Source organism: Maniola jurtina, chromosome 16, assembly GCF_905333055.1.
Source record: "Maniola jurtina chromosome 16, ilManJurt1.1, whole genome shotgun sequence".
Classification (NCBI taxonomy): Eukaryota; Metazoa; Arthropoda; class Insecta; order Lepidoptera; family Nymphalidae; genus Maniola; species Maniola jurtina.
The window spans coordinates 5,517,240-5,536,946 of NC_060044.1; the positions used below are offsets into that span (position 1 = coordinate 5,517,240).

Genomic DNA, 19,707 nt, shown 5'->3' on the forward strand with positions numbered 1-19,707 from the left:
TCAATTGACTTTATGTCAAGCTGTCAAGATGCCTTCACTTGTCGGGGGTTTTATAAATTTTTAATTTACACTTGTAAATTAATTCCCACGACAACAGGATTGTTAAATTAATTAAGTAATTAATACGTAAACTGCTTCATTTACCTATTTGAGGTTAATAAAAGTAAAAAGTTCGAATGTTGAAATAGTGTTGAATTTCAATGGATTACTGATTTACTATATTGTGGGTGTGGAAAATGAATTTCACAGAATATATTTAGGTAATATTTTAACTCAGGAAGTACCTACCTGTCGCCCACCTGATGTAAACATTTAAGTAGAATTAGCAGACTTAGTTTGTGAGCTTCTACACAACTTATAATTTTACTTATTTACGTACTTACTAATTTTATCGAGGAAAATAAAAGAATCCCCAAGGAATTTCTAAAAACTTAAATCACACGGATTTACCTGTATAATCAAGGATATCATCTAGTATAAAAATAAGTACAGTAGATATACGGGAGAGCTATAATATAATTGACATAACAGAAACTCTATACATGAACTCTGAAATTTCCCGCGGTCTCTAATTAACAGAACGTTTCACCCAAACCACTAAATTACAGTTTCTAACACTTAGTAGCACTTATCTAATACCACAAATTAGCATTCACCGTCATTAGCATTCATTTGCGTTTAGCTTACAAACACTATTTAATTGAAATGTTACGTTTGTGTTTGGGTATAGGTGCCTAGATTTACATTCCCCTAAAATTAAGCCTGTAAAGATACAACATTTAACTTTTCTTTAAAATTATTTATTTCTATGGTGTTTTTAGGCCATGCTCTCATCGGTCAGTAAATACTTCTAACATTCGCACAATATTTATAAGCAGAATAAGTAGTAGGTATATTTATTATTAATTAGTTTATAGTTTTGATTAGATCTGATGGTCTGGATAAAGATTTTTTTGTACATTTAAAAAGTATATTTAGCTGTATCGAATAAAGTATTAGTTGTAAGAACACATATTCATGTATTTGACGTATATTCAAATGTAATGGCAGTTCATTCAAGATGCCTGAGTGCGCATAGTATTCAAGGAATAGTTCCTGCCCGCTAAATATTCATAAATTCAAACAATTTGCGCTCTGGAGTATAGGAGGGTCGCAACTCGCAAGCGTGTTATTAAGATTTCAACTTTAGAGGCGGCCGCGCTCGACATCGGTCACTGAAGTTGAATGAAAGTTCAGAACAAGTTGACTAATATCACGGTTTGTAAAGACCGAAAGGAATTGCATGCGTGATAGGGTTCAGACGTGACGGTACAAACACTACGGTACTCAGCGTTTGAATAGCAATACAAATAAGGTGTTGGAATGTTCTGACAGTCAATTTATCTTTTGACGAAGCCGAGACACGATAGCATGTGTCTCTCGGCGGATAATAGCCGACGATTTTATCGGATCGGGTGTGCGGAATGTTTATTACGGGCGCCCACGCGACCAAATCAGCGACACGGAAGGGACAAATTGGTTGTCCCGCGGTTCAGGGAATGCTTATGGGGGCTTCGATAGTGAGGTCACGTAATTTGGGCTGTATGTCGGTCGGACGCTGTCGGTCGCTAGCCTGCGTGAAATATTTGGTAGCGGCGGGCGCGGCGAACGGCGAGCGATTTGCATACAATGAACCGGCACAATCGAGGGTGGGTCCGACTCTGACTGGATCCCGGGCCCTGCTAACATTTCGGAAGTACCGTTTTTGTGCCGTCCGATACTATTGATGCTGTTTTTTGGAACAAATTAAGCAATATTTTTACAAACTCTCCGCAGGTACAACAACTAAGTACATTATACAATTGAAAATCGACGAAGCTTTTTTCCTCTACTTTATCCTAAGGATCGTATCCATACATGATTTGTAGACATTGTTGTTATACATTTGAAGTGCACAATGATGTTGTTAGGTAGGTAAAAGCAGTGTGTAATTTTTTATTAGTAAGTTTTAAGATAAATGCTTATCCATGCTTATTTAATTAATTGGATGTCTAAAATATGATTATTGTGATTATGGTTCTATATTTTGATTTTTCTGTTTCAGATAGAATTATAAAAATAGTTTAACAATTTAAGCTTACTATAAAATTACTTTTAAAGCTAATTAAATAATGAATATCAATAAGTAAACGTAGTATAACGCATTCAAATGAAATGAGCGTAAAGTGTAGCCGACAATAACGATATACAATCTCTAAGAGTTATCTAATCTTTGCAATAGTAAAGGATTTTAGAAGCCGGGCGGTATCTAATCGAATTAGAGAATTAAACCTTTTTGAACCCATCTCTATCACATTAAGGGACCACCCCGGAGTTAACACCGTATCGCAGAGCAAAGATTAATGTCACAACAAGATGGGAAAATCATTAGGTTTTATAACATAGTGCGAAGCGTGTTTATAATATGGCTTTAATATACCCGTAGCGTATTTGTATTTAATGTATTTAATATAGCCTTTTCCGCAACTATCGTAAGTCATTTTGAAGGTTTACATAACATAAAATAACTTGATCATTAACTAATTGTTATCTATTTTCGTATGTGAACAGAGAGTGCTTAATGATGCAAGCGACTCCGTCCGTGTGGTATAGGTTTTTTAAAATTTTCCCGGAAACTCTTTGATTTTCCGATATAAAATTAGCTTCTGTGTTAATTCTGAGTATGAGCTATCCCCATTCCAAATATACAATTAGGTTCGGTCATGGCGTGAAGGTGTAACAAACATCAAAACACATTTAGGCGCCATCTCCACGGGCGAGGGAAACGCAACGAGTCCGAGCTACTATTGGCGATGGTATCGCTCTGTGGAGATTGGCCTATAAGAGTTGTAACACATTTGGTGGTCCGACGAGACTATCGTCGCGCCGCCGCCTAAGTGCTGATTGATTTGGTCGACTGAACACATTTCCTCTCCGCTCCTTTTAGGTGGAAACCGGGGCGATGGCACTTTTGAAAAAACCGTCCAAGTGCGAGTCAGCCTCGCGCACTGAGGGTTCCGTACTGGGGTATTTTTTTTTCAACATTTTGCACGATAAATCAAAAACTATTATACATAAAAATAAATAAAAATCTGTTTTAAAATGTACAGGTAAAGCCCTTTCATATGATACCCCACTTGGTATTTAGTTATCTTACTTTGAAAACTGAAACACACTTTAATTTTTTTAAATGATGTAACCACGATTTCGCGGTTTTTATATTTATTCCTGTACTTGTGCTATAAGATCTACCAACCTGTCAAGTTTCATGATTCTAGGTCAACGGAAAGTACCCTATAGGTTTTCTTGACAGACACGACGGACGGACGGACGGACGGACAGACGGACGGACAGACAGACAGACGGACAACAAAGTGATACTATAAGGGTTCCGTTTATCCTTTTGAGGTACGGAACCCTAAAAATCAGGAACAGTTTCCACGCTAGTTTAGTAGCTAGAAGTATAGGTACATCGATGGCTAGAAGTCGAATTTAATCCATTACTTCCTTACTTTATTATTATTGCTCGAATAACAATAAAATGGGAAGAAGATATTCAAATAGGATGTTTTTAGATAAGCAAGAAAACATTACATTTAACTGTAAGATTTAATGTAACTAACTGTTTAACATATTCAATTATGTAGATGTTAGTGTTGATGTGAGGTAGATCATTAAGTTCTAATCCATTAGCTTCTTGTCTGTGTTTATTACGATCACGAGCTAATTCTAAAATATTATTTTAGAATATAGTTAAGTACTAGCTGTGCCCGCGACTTCGTTCGCGTGGAATAGTGACTTTTCGCGCTTTATTATAGCCACAGACGCTCAGGCGCGAGGCGCCGTGATTCTTTAAATTGACATAACTTTTTTATTTATGAACCGATTGACATGAAATAAACACTAAATCCTAAGTGAAGCTTACTACAATATATTAGTGAAAACCGTATCTAAATCGAATAAGCCGTTTCTGAGATTAGCGTGCACAAACACACAGACAAACAGACAAACAGACAAACAGACAAACAGACAAACAGACAAACAGACAAAAAAAAATTAATTACAATTTCGGGTTCGGCATCGATATAATAACAACCCCTGCTACTTTTTTTTTATATATTTCCATTGTACAGACACCACTTTTCTACAATTTTATTATATGTATAGATAATAAATGCCTCTCTTATTGAGAGTTACATTGTTGTTCCGTTTGCCGTGGAGAACCTAGTTGCATGGAGTCTTAGTGCTAAAAACTTTTTACGAGACATTTCACCGCGTTTAATAGCCTCATCGGGTGACAGAAGGGCTGGCTCATGTTTTGCGCAACGGATTAGCCTGGCTGTCCAGCGTGGAAATGCAGCCAGTATTCTTGGCACCATTCCACGCGGGCTTGATTTGTATAGTAATTAAATAAGAAATATTAGAAAATTAGATAATAATTAGAAAAAAAAACATTTTAATTCATTTAGGTGGCTCAGACGTCTAAAGTGCATTGTTTTCTTCCGTAGGTCATTGTTTTTATGTAGGTAGGTACAACCTACTCTTAAGTATCTTGAAACATTTTCTCCCAGATCCTTGCCTCCCCTGAAGAGGGTCCATATCTTGATATTGAATAAAGGCGCAAGTTAATTCACACTAGTAACACATTTTATATATTTAAAACTGTGTAGTGGTAATTTATTGTCATATAATTACTTATAGGTAGTAGATATAATTTGTATGTAATATACCTACTCCGCAAAGTAAATTTACTAATCCTACACCTAAGCTCGTGTCAGTGAAGCTTATGGAAGTTCTCAGACATGTCTCAAACTTACTCCGAAACATCTTGTCCTGTTGGTTGAAGTGTTTTGATGTTGATATCTATGTAATTTCTAAGAAATATCTAGTAAAGAACTAATGATATTAATTATTTATCCTCTTACGAATATAAAGTGTTCCGAAGAAGCTAATTGAATAAATTATTTTTGATTGAATTTAATAGGTCTCATTAGGTAATTTACCAAAAAGTTACTAAGGGAAGGAAGTCGCTGGAATACTCAATTATAGTAGGTACTCGTACTTAGATCATGTCATAATGCGCGCTCAACAAGTACAAAAATGACCTGCCTAAGACCTTTTCCTATAAAACCTTATAGCCATCAATTTGTCACTTTTTAGGGCAGAGCAGAGAGCTAGAGAGCAGAAGTCAATAAAATGAGTGTCAAACTCCGATAGGCGACAGGATGAAAAGAAGAAGCATAAGAAAGTTTCTCGTCTAGCGTCTTGTGCAACCAGCACCTCTCTTCAATAAAAGAGGAGATCTTTACAGAATTTTTTTTAATCTATTCCTTCTTTATTTGCAGGCAGACGGTGACATAAGGGCGTAACCACACATGTCCCCCAAATATTATGATTCCGGTAAGTTCCTCAAATTAATAAACAGTCTACTGTCTGCTGGTCGATTTCAAAAAATTTGTATCAAAAATTATTACGAACTCAATTGCTATAATTGGCATTTTTTAAATAAAAATAGCGAGCATAAACACCAATGCGTTGCCGGCCTTTCAGGAATTTGATGGTCCGCCCCTTGAATACCCCATGTTGTAATCTAGTGGGAACCTCGCCGAAGGGAGTAAGTTCCACAGGCACAGTTTATACCTATGTATGTGCGTGGAAAAAAGGATCTGACACAACGGACGGTCGATGTGAACCAGGTATCTAGGTCTTGAGGGTGAAAATGCTTCTACGTTTTTAAAAGATGCCGAAATGCGGATGAACCCGGAATATCTAGAGATTAATAAACCTTCTTAGTTTAACATTATGTAGATAACTTAAAGTTCAAAAGGTCAAGTTTGTTTGGCAGGGGGTTGCCACGATACTACAATGCATGACGTGATTTCCAATACTATTCCGAAGAAAATGTAAAAAAATTAGACTTTATACTTTGACATGCAAAATTTTACACCTTTATTACCTGTTATCTCCCAAAACCACCATGATCCAAACTTCATAGTTCTCGTTCCTCCCTGTGGTGGAGACAATACGCAAACAAACTTTCAGCTTTTATAAAATACCTAAGATCTGGCACGCGCTGGCTCTTTCTTTCTTGGCTTTAGTAGTGTCCCAGTTATACCTTCGGTCTTTATATCAGTAGGTTAAAAAACATTACCCATAGCGCTTGTTAAGCGCTAGGCACCCGTTGAATGCTAGGCACCCCTACCAGTAATTACGTAAACATCTGCTCTAAGGCAGCTGGAGTTATTGCAAGGGTAATAAAGGAAGCAAACGCGTTTATAGAATACCAAAGGGTTTTTACACCAGCACATAAGGCCCTGGATATACATAAAGCAAGTCGGCAGCAGTACTGATGTCTGTTTCTGGGTCGTATTCTCTATTATTGAAGATTTTGATTTCTTCCATTAATCACATAGGTGAAGGTTTTGTTGGGATAGTAACACCATACGGTTGGGACGCATAATATTATGACTACGAAGAATTAGTACGATTTCGCCTAACAGGTTCGAAGATTAATATTGCGAATTATAATATTACTAAATGCCCGGAACGTCGTCCGCGTAGATTTAAGTTTTTAAAAATCTCAAGGAAGCTAGACCTTCGGGATAAAAAGAACTTATATCCGTGTATACGATGCTAGCTAACTCTGTACAAAATTAAGTCAAAATCGACTACACGGATTAAAGATAGACTGATGCACTTTCGTATTTATAATATAGTATGAATGATAAATGATAATAAACCAGAACCAACGGTTTGATAATATGCTCTGCGAAGTACGTCTTTATAAAGATCGTAGCCTCTAATACACTGCGTTGTATTACAAATACCTACTAGAAGTCACGTTCGACTCAAAATGATATTGAGCCGCCCCACGTTGTGTGCGTCCAAGCCTTTAATTCTAGACTATAATAGGTACCCTTTTCAAGTTTTCAAACAAGTCGTCCCTTTTGTGGGAAAAATGCGTTCATTCGTTGTTAGAAGTGTTTTTATTTGAATTGATATGTTCAAGGTGTTTTAAAGTTAAATAAGTAAATATATTGTGTAGAATATTATATAAGTATTTGGTAAAATATTTATTAAATGTATAAGGAATATTAATGTAAATGCCTGAACGTCAAAAAGCTTGATGGATGTCAGTGCTTGGCTTTTTATACGATATCTTTACTGCATGATGTATTTGGCAGAAAATGTCTAGGAACTTGTTGGTCCTTCGATGGGATAGTTTGCATAGTAATGCCGCTTGTATATTGTGTACTTAGGCTAGTTCTAAGCCTGGAATTAATTCAAAACGCTGGTTATCCTTTCGATACAGCGGTATTTTGCATATTGATTTTAATATGGGCAAAGCAATATTTCCCTATCATAGACTATATATATTATACAATGTTCCCCATGTTTTGTTTATGACTATGTTTACTTCTAAAGCGCCCTGTATGTTTGTATTTACAACAGTCAGTAAAATTACAGTAACTCTACTGTAATTTTACTGACTGTAATGTGGCACGGTAACGAAAAAACACCGGTCAAGTGCAAGTCGGACTTCCACATGAAGGGTTCCGTGGCATGATGCAAGGTTATACCTAACAATTTTATGTAGAACACTACTAGTTAATAACGGACTGCGCCATCTTAATCCGTCCGTCATTTAGTAAATTAAGTTTTTTGTGTACACAATACGCATTTTAATTTTTTTTGAGATAAAATCACAATATCACGGTTTTGGATTTTTTACTTTATCTATAAATATATACTATTATATATACTTATCAAATTTCATGATTCTAGGTCAACGGGAAGTACTCTATAGGTTTTCTTGACAGACACAACAGACGGACAGACAACAAAGTGATACAATATGGGTTCCTTTTTTCCTTTTGAGGTACGGAGCCCTAAAAACAACAATGAGAATAACGAGACTACGGAAAAGTTTGACAAAATCTGTTTTATCGTTTGCACTATTGTTGTTTGATAAAAAAGGATGGAAACGTAACATTTGACAAACTAATTTGATTATTTCTTGAGCAAGTGCAGACAAGGGAAAGTCATCTCCTTTTCCCACGTTAATTATAACTAGACAAACTGGGTCTTAAATCGTTAATTGTAAGACCTTATGAAAGTCTTATTCAAGCATAAAGTAACACAAAAAGAACTCTGTAAGAAGTCAGCCCTTTTCAAGGAATATTCTACAGCGCATAACTTATACGGCGCAAAGAAGTCGTTTTCCCAGCAATTTCTTGGATATAGGTTTTCCATTTTCCATTTTAGGTGGACATAAATTGCTTATAATTAGTTAATTATTATACTTAGATACATATTCATATGTAAACATGCAATTAGTTGATATAAGAATGAAAAAGTTAAATACATACGCATCCTATGAGAAACCACCCTAGCTCTCTTCATACAAACGTAGCTTGCATCTAATTTTGTAGACACGTTCTAGACACTAATATATCTATATCTGTGATTTGCCAGATCAATTTAATTTCAATGAGTTTGATTAGTCAGTATTCAAATGAGAGCCAAACTGTATTAGTTTGGAGGACACTAGGAATATATACTCCCCTCAATCACATAATTTTTGTTCGTATAAAAGGACGGGTGCAAGTTTGACCCTGCCGTGCTTTTGTAAGTTTACTTTGTAGGTATTACTTACAGGCTTTTGTTTACGTTATAAATGGAGTCAGGGTTCTATAAAAAACTTAAACAGGTTCTTTATTTGCATACATCCGTGCTATTAATACTTGAATTGAAAGCCTTTATGAAATTCTAAGCAACTAAAAGCGCTCATGTCGCGCATTCGTATAAAATAGAGCGTTGTAATTGAAAAGCTAATGAATAGCAACTAAGCTTATTCACTGCTCAGTAACAAACACGATTATGTTGATGGTTTTGATGAACTGACGCTGAATTGAGGTGATTATGATCGGGGTTTGCTCTTATTTGGTGTGAACTAGTGAATATTATTATTGACGACGGATAAACGATGCGGTCTCTCAGTCATTCACGTTCAAAGTTCTCCACGGGCTCAAAGATTTACATATAAAATATAAATCTTTAAACCCATTGTACTTTAAAACTAGTTATTTTTACGAAAATTGGCAAATCACAGCCATCGATATTTAGTTTCTTAACCGGGCCTACAAAATTTTATTCAGTTTTCGCACAAGAGCTTTTTTAACGTCCGTTAAAAAAGCGTTCAAATAGAACAAATGCATTCCCAAGTATCTGTTCACACGTCAACGCTTTTTCAACGCGCACCGTCGGGGTTTAACGCAACGCTTTTTAACGCTCGTGCGAATTAGGGCTAGGTAATACAAATGACAACCAAACTACGTTTGAATGGAACGGGTGGTGGAAAGTCCCCTGTTAATTAATGGAGGTCTTGCCTTTTAATAAGTTTCTTAATAAAACTTAGTTATTACCTAAGTTTTAAGCTCTGTGTATTCCAGGTTTCATGTATCTTATATTATTGGCTTTGCCGGTAGCGTTGTTAATAGGTACTAACCATAGCTGAAGTTTCCCACGCCAAACTATAATTTAAGGAGTGTTAAAACTTTAAATCCTGACGACTAAATATACCTACTAACTTTACAAGGTAATAGTTCCAATAATGTGATTTGAAGCCATTTTCTACCAGGTGGCGCTCACGAGGCGATGTTTGCACCTCAGTGCTTCCATTACTTTTAAAGTTTCTTGAAATAGCTTGTCGCTTGCAATTTTTACTTTATTTTACCAGGGAAATAAGATAACTAAGGAAAATGGGGTAATGTACTGCACTAGAGTGGCGATTTTCCTTAAAGAGTTTTTTTCTACAACATTGAAGATTAATACTCTGTTACTCAGTAAAAAAAATTAAAATGAACATTCTGACAATAGGGAGAACCAGAGAGATAACTGATGCTACAGCGTAATATAAGATTCTATAATAGGTATCTACTATCTACTACATCGCGACGTTGTCCGCGAGGATTTAGGTTTAAATCCCGTGGGAACTCTTTGAATTTCCGGGATAAAAGATAGTCTGTACCAGTCTCCGGGATGCAAGTTCACAAGAACTTAGGGGTTTTAAGAATCTGGTGGGAACTTTGATTTTTCGGGATAAAAAATAGCCCATGTCCATCCCCGCGATGCACCCTGTATGCCAAATTTTGGAGCGTGAAAAACTAATCAAACAGTCAGACAGACACACTTTCGCATTAATAATATTAGTATGGATGAATAGAATGGATTCAGAAATGAGGAACTAGGATTAGGATAGTTAGCCGTTATAGATAAAGTCATGATAAGAGCCTTAGCGTCGCATCTATAAAACTCTCCTAGTAGTCGGTTACTCCCCTCCGTGCCTCGGAGAGCACGTTTAAAGCCATCGGTCCCGGTTACTGTCACTTTCACCTGCCGACAATCGTTAACAGTGGCTATCCTATCTGTTCATCTTCAATGTATTGTGAAGGTCAGTGCGGATAACCTAATGGTGTTAGAGGATATAATCTAGACTAGTGTTTTGCTCGGTGCGCGAGTTGCTAAAGCAGCTCGCGTGACGTGGTTAGGTTAACTTTATTATATTAAACCAAATTTATTTATTAAGACACACAATTCACCCCGAAAACCCCATGATACGACACCCATACCAATTTTTTTCTTAAAAAGTGCGTGTCCGCCATCTTGGATTTCAAAATTAATGTCGTTATCATAATCAGCACCCTGGAAAACTCTGAAAACGACATCCATATAATTTTTTGTAAAATATATAATCTAGATTAGTTACAGTGCGTAAATTTTCAGAAAGGACTTAGCTTATTAGCTCTGTGTAAGTCAAAAGTACGGGTTACGGGGGTACGGGTAAGTACGGTACGGGTACCATATTCCTTAATCTAAGGTTTTGACGAACTCTTATCAGTGGGAGGTCCTGGGTTCGATGCCCGGCTGGGGTTTGGAATTTAATAATTTCTAAATTTCTGGTCTGGTCTGGTGGAAAGCTTCGGCTGTGGCTAGTTACCACTCTACTAGCAAAGCCGTCCCACCAAGCGATTAAGCGTTCCAGTACGATGCCATGTAGAAACCATAGAAGTATTGGTGTAAATGTAATGAAAACTGCCATACCCCTTCCAGGTTAGCCCACTTCCATCTTAGATTATTGCATCATCACTTACCCCCAGGTGAGATTACTGTCAAGAGCTAACTTGTATGTTGTTCTCATAGGTGTATGAAGTCTGCCAATCCGCACTTGGCTATATACCAGATACCTATAATATGAATACATTGCAAATTGTAAAGGTCTCAAACTATAAAATAGATCATTGATCTAGTAGAAGACTAACTAGAACACGACTCCAAAATGTCACGTTTTCAACGGCTATTCTTGCAAAATATCTTTAACAATATTATGTTCTGCTACAGTGAAAGGATCGATTCGCATCAGTGGTTTTGTATTATTATCTTTTTAATGGAAATATGAATTTTGAAGCAATATAAACGCTGTAAGTACAGCGCACTTAAATTGCGTATCCAAAGTGTAATTTGTAGGAAATTCAAACATAGAACAATAAACATTGAGTTGCATCATGGAACAGCAGCCTTAGTAATACACCAGATGCACCACTGATCTGAAATAATACAAGTATGCTAGGTTTTGATTTTTGAAGCATCTTGATTATCGTAATTTTGGCGCTGATATCAGCAGAGAGCGTCATGTGAGCGTACTCGGAACTAAATTTTAGGTTGAAATCTATAGAGCCCACTTTGACTTTATTATTAGACTAGGTTTTAGTTAAAACGAGACAGATTTATGACAGCCTTATCACGCTGTCTCGTTGTAACAGTGTCTTAAGTCGGAGCAAAGTCAAAGTGCTCTCTATAGATCTAGGCCTTAGTATTGATACCCGGTACGCGTGGTGGGGCGCTTAGTCAAAAAACCAATAATTGTCAAAAAGCACGACAGGTGAAGTTGTACATCAATACTTACGTTGAACCAATTTTGCGGGATATTGCAGCTCTAATAATATGACAACTCTCTGTAAATAAAGGTTTTAGTGATATACTAATATTATAAACGCGAAAATTTGTATGTATGTTTGTTACCCTTTCACGCAAAAACCATTGAACGGATTTGGCTGACATTTGGAATGGAGATAGATTATACTTTGGATAAACACATAGGCTACGTTTTGTCCCGGAAAATCAATGAATTTCCACGGGATTTTTGAAAACCTCTATCCATGCGAACGAAGTCGCGGGCATCAGCTAGATAATATATAACTTTAATCAAAAAAAATCTTAGTAAGCTATTATTCTTGATATCTATTTATTTATCGACTGTTTCTTGACTGCAATCTAACAGCAATTCCTATAATATTATCTTTTAAAAGTAGAACAGTTTATGCGATCTAATTTGATTATGTATTCCTTCATTACTTCGGCTCCCGATAGAACCAAAGTAATTAATGTCCTATAGTCCATAAAGGACGCAACAGAGCCTTTAGGTTTTAGCGATTGCAGACTTTGAAACCTTAGCTGTAAGGTTCAAATTGTTAAAAAATATATATCCTCGTCTTGTAATCTAAAGTAGTCGTTGCTACTTATTCGCTCGTGCTGACACTCGATAGACAGAAAGACAGACGAAAGTGCTAGTTTATCTATTAACTATGCTGTGTGAAATGTGAATGTATTTATATTGGTTGATTTACATTTTGATAAAGTCAATTAATTACTCGTAACAAGCGAAAATGTCTCTTTGTTAGACTGATTGGTATACCTACATGGTAAACGACTTTTGACTTTGGCAAATTGTATTAGGTATACTGATTATGATTGCCGATTTAGTGTTTTTTTTTTTAAGTTTATAAAAACTGGTAGAGAACTAAGAGAACTTAGAACATGCTTAAAGGTTCCGTAGGTTTGGGGGTCATAACGGTACCTAGTTACTTAGTTTTTCGGAAGAATTACTTACTGATTAAACATGAAAGTAGTAAGTTTGAGATTCTTAAAAAAATTTAAGAAAATTCATAATGATTTCAAAATAACATACAACAATAATGATGTTATGAAAAGGTATAGCTCAAGGGGGTGCACCAATTTTTATTATTAAAAGTAATGATGTAAGTGTAAAAACGTTCGGACTTTAAGGCTTATTTTACAACGATATGTCCTGATATGTGCTTACTTGGTAAAGGCCGGATTTTTAAAATCCGGTCTTTACCCAAGTAAGCACATATCAGCCGGTAGAACAGAAAAAAAATATTCTATAGACTCAACCTGTATACTCCGGCACAATGGTACAGTCAGCAACAAAGCTATGTTTGCACCCGTCCATATAGTCACTTGTACTGGTGCAAACCTAGCTTTGTTGCTGATTGTACACGATATGGGGCAAAGGGCGTTTACAATATTGCGCCATAGCGGTTGCACTAACCCTTGATCTCATTTTATGTCATACTATCATAGAACTTGGAGCGATTGCCACTTGCCACGCCTTCCAGTTATACTATATGAACTGGTAGGGCTAAAAGTAATCAGCAAAACTGTCAGAAAACAAGATTTCCTGGACGTGTCAGAGAAAAAGAGTGTCATTAAATCAAAGCACTACGGAGGAGAGGTCATTAGAATCTGGTTATAGCACGTTGTTTGTTATTGCAGATGATAGTGCGAGTGTGGTGCGAAACTGGCGCGGGCTGGTCCCCGACGCCGGTGCCAGTGACGCCGCACACCACCAGCCGCGACGTACTCGACTGCTGCCGCGACCCTGGCGACGAGCCCTGTCTCCTGCTCAGCGTGCATCCTCACCATGGAGGTAATTAAGGTCTTTAAAGTTTTAAAAGGGCAGAAGAGGGAGAGGCCGCTCACCAACAGGATGGTCTGACCAACTTCTAAATCATCGCTAAAATGTTCACCAACAGAAAGAAATGGAAACAGCTGATCCATTCGAGGCTGGAATATTACCAGGACCAAGATCTTCAGTAATGAAGGAATGACGAGTAACGTCTTGAAAATGCTTCTATGTATTAGGGGTATCAAAGTTCAAACCATATCTACTTCGAATACTACGCTATATGTACAATTATTTGCACAGCATGTGTGGCAAATGGCAGAAGGACGAAACTCAACGCCAAACGTATTATTTTATTTCAGATGAAACTAAAATTAACAGATAACCACTGACAGTAAACTTGGACAATGAACAGTGACCCTTGCCATTTCATAATATATCTACCAGACCTAATTGCAATTTGACCAGTTCTTTAATCTTCTGGCAATAAAGTAGGCAAAGTTAAAATAAGCTCCCATACAATTACTTAATAACTAATTAGAGCGTTGACGTAGATTATGTGGTATAATTAACATATTATGTTACCAATATGTCACGTCGGTGAGGCGACAAAGTGTAGGTAATTGCTAGTTGATTAAGCATTCCTTGTGGGCTGTGGCGTAGCACTATGTTGACGTGCTTAATTCCGTTATTGGATACCGTGGTGATTATGTTTACTTGGCAATAAGGCTTTGATGCTCATAGCCCACCAAAAATACGACACCTACATTGTGTAATAAAATATTGTACGTAGATGCATGCGCTCGCTATAATCTAATGCATGCATTGCTGGGGCATCTCACATGACGTAAGTTTAAGCGCACCAATACGACTTTTTTTTAGACAGGAAATGCCTGACGCAAACCACTCCATCAGGGAAACGGAGGAGTTATGTGAGGCTTGAATTGCACCCACTAATACCTATGTTCGTCCCTCGACAGACTGGCGGTTGCGCGGTATCACTTAGTATTATTACTACCACGCACACCAGTGTAATTAGACCTATTTTTCCCTGATGAAACCTCAGAGCGGAACGGCTGAATGTGAGAAAGATCGGGTTTAGTATATTTTGGCGATATTTGCGCAACATATTGGAAAAAGTCTTCAGAATTTACCAGAAACCGCGAGGGGCATATATAAATCCATAATACCGCATTGAACTGATGTCAACGGATGTAGATTACACTAATGCAAGGTCAGTTATTGGAACTACTTACACGGCCGGCGCCTGATCTTATTCACCTACTTTGCTAATAAGTCATCGAGACGAGCGCGGATAATGCTTAGGGCATCTTCTTCTTCGCGTTTCTGCTTTGTAGATGTGCTGGTCCTTGAATTCCCTGTATCACTTCGACTGTCTTCGATCCATTGTGATCACCACCAATTTTAGAGTTTCCAAGTGCTAATACTTGTGGCCGTCATGTAAATGCATCGCGTTTCTGACTGGATTTAGAGCTGTAGCTTCCTCGAAGTATACAGTGTGTTTCCTTATGGATGCTATTCGTACGCTTATGCATCAGAGCGGCGCAGTAGCAGATTATGTGTATCGAAGTCTCGACAAGGTTAGTCTACAGTTTTTTATACCCTGAAGCTTAAGGTTGTACATGTGTCTACTTGTCCACAATGACCATAAACATAGGGCATAGGCAAAATGGAAATTTGATGCCCTCGCTAAAATAACGTGAAAAACTGATCCCAACAAAAACATTTCATGTAAAAAGGTAGCCAAGACTCACAAGTTCATAATGTTTTCACTGTTAAAAAGTTATGAGATCTCTAATAGGGCCAAGCCCCTAGCTGAGCTTAGATTTGTGCTGGCCATGGGACCTATCCGAAGTCCAAAGTAATATAGCTCTTAAATGTTCTTGACTGTATCACATTTATAACAATAAATAACAAATCACTCTACTTACAAGCTCTGATTCTACAAACCCTACATCTTGGTAAAAAAGGACGGCTTGGCCGTTTAAGCCGGGAAGTACCTTAGAGGTTTTGATGATCATCAGTGAGGGACGAAAACGGCGTATTTTAGGTATCAATAAATCTGTAACCATAAAAGCTAGATATTTGATACTTAGTATATTTGATAAATTTGCTGAGGACACCTTATACTGAAAATTTCAGCTTTCTAGCGTCATCCAGACCGAAGTTATGACGGGTCGAAAATACGGCGAAACACTTCGAGAAAAAGGTACGTAGCGCCCCGGCCGCCGTTTGGCTCGTCTTGGCGGGGGCACTGCCGTGCCCCCTGATAGCACAGCGATGTCAAACTATTCCCACAAAAAGCCCCGCTACGTTACGGAGATGTCACTTTAATTCGCCCTAACAGTACTTGATGGGCCTTCCCTGTCGCAAATCGCCGTGAGATAGGGAACGTAATGTAGATAGGTACCTATTACAAGTCCCATATAAACGGTATCTAAACGATAACTAATTTGAAAATCGATGTAACTTATCAGACGATTTCTCTTGCGAGGAAATCTCGTAAGAAAGGAAGCCCTGGTTTTATTTTTGGGTTTTATTCGAAAGGAAAAGGTTTCCTAAATTATCATGTTCTATGTAGGTACCTACCTAATATGGTAGTCACAAGATACACTAGACAGCGAGGCAACTGAAGAAGAAAAAGATGGTTAGGTACTCCAATGGGAGTTATGGTCCAGGGAGTATAACCATGTTTATGGACGTGTCTTTTTTGCAGGACATTTGCAGTGCAGTTGTGATTTTATTATGTCGCAGGTATATTGCCAAAGCCGTGTTATTACAATCTCACTAGTGATATGATAATTAAGCGATAGATTGTCAATTGACTTTATTTCTTACAATTTATCGGCCTGGTTTTAGTGACATTGTAATGACACGGGATCATTATAGCCTACAATATATTCGTAACTGCGAATTGTACATTATCTAATAATGATAGATGATGCCCGTAACTTCATCTACTTGTAATAGGAAAGTATGGATAAGAAATATGTACAAATATTGTACATATCAATCCAATAATTCGACTTTTATGTACTGACTATATCGTATCACCAATTTGTGTTTGTTCGATAATATAGATAATGAAAATAGAACATCATTACATCTTCTTGTCTCAGAAAATACCTAAGTAGGTAGTTTTCTTAAGAGGTCATTCGCTTCTTCACATCAAGTTTAATTTGTATCGATAACAAAACACATTCAATTTGTAGTAGAATTTACTACTCTTTCATGAAAATTGCCAAAAAACATTCCTTCTCGTAGTATGGTTGTTAAAAAGGCCGGCATCGGCACCTTTGTAAGAGAAAGTGTTCGAAGAAAATGATGCATTTACTACGTAACAATTACATACACACAAATACAGAATAGGGTTGTAACAATATTAAAAGCCGCTTATTCTGAATCCTAGTTGTACTCGGTGATAGCGGAGGGGAACCAGTGGTAGATATGCGTTTGTTGAAAATTGAAAAAAATATTCTTATATTATTATTAATATTTTTTTCTTATGTATAGCCTAGTGGTTAGGACTTCGGCTTTTTTAATTGAAAGGTAAGGGGTTCGATCCCGGGCACGCTTCTCCAACTTTTCAGAGTTATGCGAAGGAAACATCGTGCATGCCTGAGAGTTCTACATAATGTTCTTGTGGTAGACTACGGCTCAGCTACGGACTACGGAGATTGGTGTTCAGTAGTTAGCCGGCGATGGTCATGATGATGATTCTACAATAAATCCGCAAATAGAGTCTTAGCGTATCGTATCTGCAGCCCAAGCAGATTCAGTAGGAGCACTTTATCGGGGCCTTTTTATTGACAAAGCATTCCAAACGCTGCGAAAGAGATATGTCACACTGATTGTGCTAGGATCTTACGGTCAACCTGCCTGCATCGATTGTAGCAATGCGATATTCATAACTTTTCGTCGTAAACTGACTACTCAATGCAATTACATTAGATTTAAAGTATCATGAGTGATTTCCATCATTAACATAGAAGATCCCAACTGTACTCACGTGATTAGACGTAAACCCGACTTGTTTCGGGCCAATCCCGGGTCCTTTTTCACAGGGACTCAGCTCGCGACGCGGCGTGGTTGAAGTCGGACTTACGTCGACTAACCACGTGAGTAAAGCCGATATCTTCTATATTATAATGTAATTACTGCTAGTAATCGGGTACATCGAGAATCGGTATGCCATGAACGCGAAGTTACAGCCCTATTCAACAACATAAAGGGAGGTTCTCTACACAGTTTATCTTGCGGTTACTCTCGGCAAAAACGAGACGCCTCAGTAATTGGCTCTCGATCGAGTCCTCCGTGGGAAAGATATGTCCGAAATGACATTTTCACTCGTAACTACGGTCAAGGAAATCCTTCAACCTCCGGTTTTGATTCGCTTTAATTATATTTTACTAGATGACGCCCACAACGCCGTCCGAGTGGCTTTTGGTTACAAAACCCATAGGAATTGTTTGAATTTCCTGAATAAGTATCCTGAGTTCGTCTCCAGGATGCAAGCTCTCTGTACCATCTATTACTATGCAGTATATAGTCACAATGGATATTACATACCATAAAATATTCCCTTTCATCTATAGGCACTAATCTATACTAATAAATATTATAAAGAGGTAAATTTGTTAAGTTTGTGTGTAGGGGGTAATCTCTGGAACTACTAAACCGATTTTAAAAATTCTTTCACCAATAGAAAGATACATTATTCCTATGTAATATTAAAGGGTCTTTACGAAAATTGTAAGAAGCTACCCGTGCGAAGCCGGGGCGGGTCGCTACTTAGGTAAGTACTAATATTTTCACACGGACAGGAATAGACATTACAAGCTACCTCGGGCGTCGGTCACAGGTAGGTACTTAATAATTAAATATCTGAATAATAAAAATTAATTAACTAGAACGTAAACATAAGAGTACCTAATCGAGAAGGGTAAATTACTATTTAAGTGACCTGTAATTGCACTGATAAACTTCGAATAGAATTAACTGTGTGAACCCAATTAAAAAATACACAATGAAAAAAATATTAGCATCACATCAGATATAGATCTTAATAATATGATTTCGCAGAAGCAGAATAAGTAAGTACATTAATTTCTCATCAGAAAAACATGCAAAGTAAATTACGGGGGAGAAACGAAAATAACTATAATTTGTCGTAATGAACTCATGTATGCGAAAATGACCAGTTCGCATTACGCATGCGAGGGGTGCTTTAATGTTACTGTGATTTGCAAATTGGGATGATGAAGACTATGTCAAATAAATATTTCTCAGGAACTATTAAATACAGGGTCTTCCAAAATTCCTAAAATCCACGTCCGTTGTTAGTTTTAAGTTAACGTACCATTTTAAATTATCGATTTAACTACATACAAAAGTATGTCAAACAATCGTATCGTACGTTAATCAAACATTTATGACGTCACATTTATGCATATTTCATACAAGCTTCCTTACTAAGCAAGCGTTTGACTAGTAGTCACCATCCGTATTTTACTTAGGTAAGGTCAGGTGGGGTAAGAGGGACGCGGGGGGAAGAGAAACTGTACCTAGTAAAAAGAAAACTATAACGGCGAGCTCTATGGTCACTACGTTGATATAACAGTATTAGGCGTAGTTCATATATTCTTGGATAGATGGCGCTACAACACGGCAGATAAGCGAGTAAAAGAGAGAAAAAAAATCAGTTGTCAAACTTTAAAAACCAAGACCTAGCGGCGTTCCTTGTTTGTGTTATTAAAATATTAAAAACATCAGTTTTGCGGTTGATTGCTATGGTAAGTGTAATTATTACGTTTAATCTTTATTTTCTACGTATTGTATTGTTTGTAGTGTGTGTTTTTAGTGCTTTTTCGATGTCAATAAAAACATAACCTTCAAAATGGCAA

The 19,707-nt window shown here is 37.2% G+C and overlaps 1 protein-coding gene across 1 annotated transcript in view; it reads left to right on the plus strand.

The window, feature by feature from the left end:
* LOC123873469 (apoptosis-stimulating of p53 protein 2) overlaps positions 1–19,707 on the plus strand; it is a 339,385-nt gene that overhangs the window by 65,069 nt on the left and 254,609 nt on the right. The window contains exons 2-3 of the mRNA XM_045918318.1: positions 5,364–5,418; positions 13,654–13,807. Coding sequence (XP_045774274.1) covers positions 5,410–5,418; positions 13,654–13,807 — 163 coding nt within the window. The 5' untranslated portion in view covers positions 5,364–5,409. The remainder of the gene's footprint in view (positions 1–5,363; positions 5,419–13,653; positions 13,808–19,707) is intronic.